At 46.1% G+C, this 7,194-nt stretch overlaps 1 protein-coding gene across 1 annotated transcript; it reads right to left on the reverse strand.

Annotated features, from left to right (window-relative positions):
* Positions 1–958: 958 nt before the first annotated feature.
* On the reverse strand, positions 959–6,941 carry CCR2 (C-C motif chemokine receptor 2). Its single transcript, XM_068557674.1, has 2 exons — positions 6,860–6,941; positions 959–2,932 (listed from the first exon to the last, which is right to left on the reverse strand). Exon 2 carries the CDS (start codon positions 2,919–2,921, stop codon positions 1,800–1,802), a length of 1,122 nt encoding a protein of 373 aa, XP_068413775.1. The 5' UTR covers positions 2,922–2,932; positions 6,860–6,941; the 3' UTR covers positions 959–1,799.
* Positions 6,942–7,194: the final 253 nt, after the last annotated feature.

Genomic DNA, 7,194 nt, shown 5'->3' on the forward strand with positions numbered 1-7,194 from the left:
TTAAAATGATACTTTACCACAATTGCAAGTTGAAGTTTTCAGCTTTTATTTAATTTTTACTTTACATTAAAAAAAATGTGTGTATATCTGAACTCTTCGCCTGTATGCAAAAATGAGGTGCTGGAAGGTAATTTGGAAGACATTTTTTTCCACCCTATCTAGCGTCTTCCTCATCTAGGCCTGCCCTGCCTGGTAATAGACCCTGAGGTTACAGGCCGGTGTTTGATTTCCAAGACAGGCCCCGTCTCTGCTCTGAGCGCACACCCCAGTATCCTCACCGATTGTCTTCCCTCTCCCGGGCCCAACAGGGGGTTCTTGTTGCACAGTTTCCTTCACATTCTCCCCAAAGCTACTCTCCTGGACCTCTACAAACCGGCTTTTGGAGTAGAGTAATCCTCCAGGCAGGGTTTATGTGATAAAGGCTGCAGGGGGACAGGTGGGCAGCGGCAGCAGGAAAGCAGGAAGAGCCACAAGGAAACAGACACCATCAGATCCAGAGACACGAGGCCTATTAAGGTTCTGACGCATCCTTCCTGGCTTCTGCTCTTAGCTGATTCTGGAAACATTCCTGCACATCCTGCTGCGAGCTTGCCCCTCCACTCCTGATGGAGGAACTCACTAGTGCCTACCCCTTTCTCATAATCACGACCTCCAACCCTCCCGTTTTCAAGTGAGGGCTTTTATTTTTTCATCTCATTAAAGATTATGCATATTTTTATAAACAAACACTTTAGTAAATTTTTTAAAAAGATTTATTTATTCATTTTATATTTTATTATTGCTGCGTTGGGTCTTTGTTGCTGCACACAGGGTTTCTCTAGTTGCGGCGAGCGGGGGCTGCTCTTCGTTGCAGTGTGTGGGCTTCACATCGCGGTGGCTTCTCTTGTTGCAGAGCACAGGCTCTAGGCACGCGGGCTTCAGTAGTTGTGGCTCGCGGGCTCTAGAGCGCAGGCTCAGTAGTTGTGGCGCACAGGCTTAGTTGCTCCGCGGCATGTGGGATCTTCCCAGACCAGGGCTTGAACCCGTGTCCCCTGCATTGGCAGGCGGATTCTTAACCACTGCGCCACCAGGGAAGTCCTTTAGTAAATTTTTGTATAGGGGAATGAGGCCTAAGAAGCATATGAACAATGGGGCAAGATACTGAATAGATTTAAAATGTAGGGTGCGTGGTTGTCATAGCTAAAGCATAATAAAGCAGAAATGTGTCATGCACTTAGCAGAAGGGGGATCATGGACCCAACCAAAGCTTCCAGAAAGTTCTTACAGTTCCTAAGCTCTCCATGAGCTGGGGAAGCCTCCAAAGTTAAATACAGTAGGAGATGGCACTAAGGGAGAGCGAAGCCCTTACCTGCATCCTCGTCCAGGCTCAGCCTTGTTGACACTTCCTCCTCCTCCTCCTTGGTCCTGACCCCACTCCCCCTTGTTCCATTCACCTGTGCCTGTCTCGTTCTCTTCCCCACCTCCAGCTGATTAAAGAGATTGATAGAATCAGAGAGTGAGCAAAGTGGTGACGAGGGGGGAAAGAGCAAAAGCACAAGGCAAAGTGACATTTTCCAGGAACTGCGATGAGCTCGTTGGAGAGTCCAGGTCTCTGCCCACAGTTGTTCTGGAATATTCCCTGAGCACATGTTGGCTCTACAAGGAATGACACAAGACTGTCTTGGTTCACACAACCCTGAGGTTCCTGGGCACTTGTTTTAGAGACTTAGAGTCCTCTATTCTTCAACAAACCCTGGCGGCTTATCATCATATATAGCTTGCTATCTCCCTTTGAAAATAACAAGCGAACTGCTACTCCTCTACAAAACAGCCGAGACTTCCTGCTCCCCAGTGGAAGGGGTGTATGTTGAACTCACTCGATCTCCTGTCTCCCCGTAGAAAACTGGGCATTGTTTGCAGAGGTGTTTGGCAATGTGCTTTCGGAAAAACACAGAGAGATACCTTCTGAACTTCTCCCCGACGAAGGCGTAGATGATGGGGTTGATGCAGCAGTGCGTCAGCCCCAGGGTCTCGGTCACCTGCATTGCTTGGTCCAGCTGACTGCTGTTCTTACAGTTACTCAGGCCAAAGAATACCTGGAAGGTGCTTAGGAGAAGGACGATGTTGTAGGGAGCCCAGAAGAGAAAGTAGACAATCATGATCACGAAGATGAGCCTCACGGCCTTGTGCTTCTTCTTCTCGTTGCGACACCGAAGCAGGGTTTTTAGGATTCCCGAGTAGCAGACGATCATGACAAGCAGTGGCAGCACCAGGCCCAAGATGCTTCTCATTATTGTATGGAAATTCTTCCATCCTAGTGGAAAATAAGGGGCGCAGGCATAACCAGAATGTTCTTCTTGGGATTTGATAAAGATGATTCCTGGGAGAGAGGCAAACACAGCCACCACCCAGGTGACCCCACTTGTCACCACCCCAAAGGTGACCGTCCTGGCTTTTAAAGCAAACACAGCATGGACAATAGCCAGGTACCTATCGATTGTCAAGAGGATGATGAAGAAGATTCCACCAAAATAACCAATGTGATACAGCCCTGTGAAAAATTTACACATCACGTTCCCAAAGACCCACTGGTCTGCAGCATAGTGAGCCCAGAATGGGATGGTGAGGAGGAACAGCAGGTCAGAGATGGCCAAGTTGAGCAGGTAGATGTCAGTCATGCTTTTCAGCTTTTTGCAGTTGATCAGGATGAGGACGACCAGCAAGTTGCCCACAAAACCAAAGATGAACACCAGCGAGTAGAGCGGGGGCAGAAGCCGGGCTTCAATTTGTCCCACATTGGTCTTTTGGCAGGGCTCACTGTAATCATAGTCATAACTGGTGGTGGGTTCTTCATCGTTGCCCTTGATATTCATCGTAAACAGAGAATGAGATGTGGAAAGCACATCGTGGCTGAACTGGGGAAACGTATCATTGCCATCCATCTTCCTTTGTCCTGTAAACAAGAGGACTAGATGATGACACACAACACAACGGCTGCAATCCCCAATCTTACCAAGGTCCCTGCTCCACTTAAGCAACGTCCTAGGCTTTGTCTTTGCTTCACAGCCATCTCCTTGAAAGCGTGTGTGCTAGTTCATCACTTCCCCTTATTCCTGGTTGCAGACACCAGTCATCTCCGCACAGCCATTTCCCAACACCCTTGGCCTTCCCAGAGAGCCTGACTCTCATGATAAGGCTGGCCATATTGGACACTTGCTTTCTCTAGCTCCTCTGCAGTGGCACAAGGCCTGTGACCCATTCCTGGATGATAGTATTTAAGGGGACTCCGCTGGGGGTTTCTGGGGATGCTCATAATGAGCCACTATGAGTTGCATTTTCTGTTACCTGCCACCCAGAGTGTTCTGATATCTCTCTCAACTTTCTGTCTCCATCAGAAAACTTCTCTTGCCAGGGTTGCAATGACAACCCAGTTTTTAAACACGCTGGCTTTCAGTTTTGTTTTCATCAAGCATTTGATCCTTCTGCTGACTTCTTCCATTTAAAACTTTTGGCTTGGGAATTCCCTGGCTGTCCAGTGGTTAGGACTCCATGCTTTCACTGTTGAGGGCATGGGTTCGATCCCTGGTCAGGGAACTAAGATCAAAATATCTTGATATTACGGTGAATATCAAGGCCAAAAAAAAAAAAGGTTAAAAAACAAACAAACAAAAAAACCTTTTGGCTTCCAGGAGAAAAAGTGACTCACCACTTCTTTTTCATTTTCTTTGTTGGTGTCTCTTCCCTCTGCCCACACTGTAAGAGTCCCAGGCACCATCCTTGGCTCCCACTTCTTTACCATTTACCTCTTTACCCTTGCTCCAAAGTTCTTCCTGAATTGTGTTGTCTAATCTCAAGGTTCTAAGTTTCCTATAGGCTAATGCTTCCCAAAGCTCTGCCTTCCAGTCCCACCTCAGAGTTGAATTTTCCATTGCCGACTGCATATCTCCCCATGGATTTATTCATTTAACCAGTATTTATTGAGCACCTGCCAGGAGCCATACTCTATTTTAGGCACTGGAGATACAGCAGAGAGCAAAGTGGGTATCATATAGCTACCTCAAATTCAACCCACCCCAAACTGAACACCCCTGGAAAGTTGCTTCAACTTGTGGATTCCTTATCTTGGCTATTGTCATTTACTCCATTACTTAAGAAGTAAGATTTGACATTGTCCTGGGTCCCCTCTTCTTCAGAAGATTAGGAGCCAGGCCTTGGGAGCCAAAGAGACCTAGATTTGAATCCTGCTTCCAAACTACAGTTGTGTAATTCGGGGCTAATTACTTCTTCAACTATCAGTTTCTTCATGTATAAAATAATAACTAAGCTGAGTTGCTATGGAAACAAAGATGTAGTGCAGCATCTGATACAGAGAAATCCTTTGTATTATTATAACTAAGTCTTATGAATTCTCCCTCATAAACACCTCTGAGTCATCCCCTCTGCACCTCTTTCAACTGCCACTCTCTTGCCTCCTATACTTCTCACTTATGGCTTTGCTGAGCTTTTTCATTTGTTCATGCCGTATTCTTCTTAGCCATGCTCCCATTCAGTCTGTCTTCTCTGAAGCTGAAATTGGATCATGCCCTTCTCAGTTTAAAACTGGAGTAGCCCCATGATTTGTATGTGGCGGGGCCTCAAAGGCAATGCCCAGACTACTCATCATGGCTTTTCTAAGCTCACTTCTTCTCAGCTTCATCTCTAATGACTTCTCAAATCCCAGATCCTGTGCTCCAGCCATACCCATCTTTTTTCCATTTCCCCCAGACTCATCATTTCCTTCAGGCTTTAGTGGTTTTGCACATGCTTGCCCCTCTGCTTAAAATGGCTAGTGAGCTCCTATTCATCCTGCAATACATCCTGCTCAAATTCCCCTTCTCCGTGAAGCCCAGCCCACCTCCTCTGTCAAATCATTCTTATCTCATAACACTGTGTGTGCCTCTAAATAAGCACATTATCTTCTACACATTGTGTGCTCCTTGAGAGCAAGGACTAGGTCATGTTTCTGTCTTCAGCTCTTATGATGGCTCCTGGCTAAAGGAGGCACCAATAAATGTTCATGGACAAAATACACAAAACTTGTGATAAGTGTGACCACTAACATCATTAGAATTGGTTCTCAAGAATATTCATTTTTTCCTGGCAGTGACTGTGACTTTGTTTTTATCTGTGTATATACCTTATTCTTCAGTTTCTCTTGTGATTGATACATTTTACAGATTTTGAATTTCACAGCACTGAACTAGATTCTTTAAATCAACAGCAACTAAACAATACCTCTGATCAAACTTGGGGAAAAAAATGTATCCACCTAAAGAATTAAAACCATAGTAATTAATTGAGTGTTCCTTAAGCTCCAAGTGCTATGCTAAATACTTTGCATACATTAATTAATTTAATCCTTGCAACAGTTTTGTGAGATCAGTATACATCTTACAAGTGAAGAAATAGAAGCATGGGTGGATTAAATGATTTTTCCCAAACTCACAAAGCAAGTAATGGCCGAGCTGGAATTTGAACCTTGGACTATTCAATTTCAAAGGCCCTCAGGGGTTTTCATCTTCAGGCTCTGAGAGCAGAGAGGAATGTAGAAGAACAAGTAACAGATTTTCTAGTTATTCTTCCATGCCTTGAACAGAACTTCTTTGGCATTTTAGCCTTAAAATGCACACACTTGCCCGTACAAGCGTGCCCCGCCCATACATACACAAGCACACACACACACACACACACACACACGCACACACACACACACACACACACTCAGAGACATTTCCGCCAGAAGATAAGCTCCATGAGGGCAGAGAGATTTGTTTTGTAATGAGCTATCTTGGTGACCTAGAACCCAGCCTAGCACATAGAAGCTGCTAAATAAATATCAATTGAAAAAGTGAATAACAGCGAACTAGCAGGCTACAAGCTTCTGAGAAACAAAGGGCTACCCTGTGGACTAGACTCCCAGGTAATCCAGTGGGAGATCTTATAAAGACTAAAATATTGGAGATCGTTGCACACAGCCTTTTAGCTGCAGCAAGCCCTCTGGGCTGTTCTGTAGGTTAGTCTCCTCATCTGTACAGGAAAGTGTGGACTGGATCAGTGATTCTGAAATGCTGGCTTTCAGTATCACACAGGAAGCCTGTCAGTCAGAAATATACAGCCCAGACCCTCACTCTGGTGATTCAGATTGTGGGTGAACTGCCCCAGCCACATCCACCGTGTGTTTCCTATGCTTTGCTCTTCACCTGCCCTGGCCTCTCAAGTGCCAGCCACCTTCTCCTTTTTATTACCTATTCCCATGTCACCCCAGTACACACACCTAGCTCCTACCACAGCCGACACGTAGCAAGGGAGCTGAAGGGCACTGGTTAATGTGTCACTTTCAAGTGTCAAGACACAGCATCCAGAATTGGTTAAAAGCTGCCTCCCAGAAAAGTGAATCCCTCACTTCAGCCTCTGAATTGAGGCAAGAGGTGCATTTTGGTACAGGGCCTGGACTGTCACATATATGGACTAGAGGGGGGAAAATCTGAGGTAGAAAGCTCCAGCTCTTCACAGTCCTTGGCGGCTGGGAGGGGCAGAGTGAGAGGAGCAGTAGTTGAGAAACCTGATTGTCCTACTTTCTTAATTGTCTTCTTTTAGCCCACTCTGTCCTACCACCTGAGCCCTGAGGGGGGTCTCCGCTTTGCGCTTCCTCACTGCCACTGGGGTCTCTCTGACATTCCTGGTACAGATGCTGCCCTCCACCCGTTTCTCCTGTCTTGATCATCTCCCAAGTTCCTGGGCTGTGGAGACCCCCAGGGTGCTCCCAGTCCCTGCATCTCTAGCACTGAGGTGCTTCGAGCCTTTGGTTCATAAAGTGACAGAAAAAGCACCCCCAACTCACCGGTAGATGGCTTCTTCCAAGTGGCACTGGTGTGTCAGGCTTCTCAGCAACTGAACCAAACAGATCTGGAGGTAGAAACTTGGTGTGCAGAAGTAGGAAATAAAGTTTCCTGCAGAAAGAGAAGGCGGAGATACAAGGGCAAGTAATGGTAAAGATTTGAAAAACAGAATGATACAGTTCTTCTTTTCCAGCCAGGAACATTGTATACTAGGTTGAAGTCTCCAGAGTAGAATTAATTTTGAAATCTTGCTTATGCAACCTTGAGGGTAAGTTAGGCACACCCTCTGTCTGCTCCTGGGTCCAACAGCTCTGGGCTTTTTTATCTTGTGGGTCTC

This window comes from Eschrichtius robustus, chromosome 12, assembly GCF_028021215.1.
Source record: "Eschrichtius robustus isolate mEscRob2 chromosome 12, mEscRob2.pri, whole genome shotgun sequence".
Lineage (NCBI taxonomy): Eukaryota > Metazoa > Chordata > Mammalia > Artiodactyla > Eschrichtiidae > Eschrichtius > Eschrichtius robustus.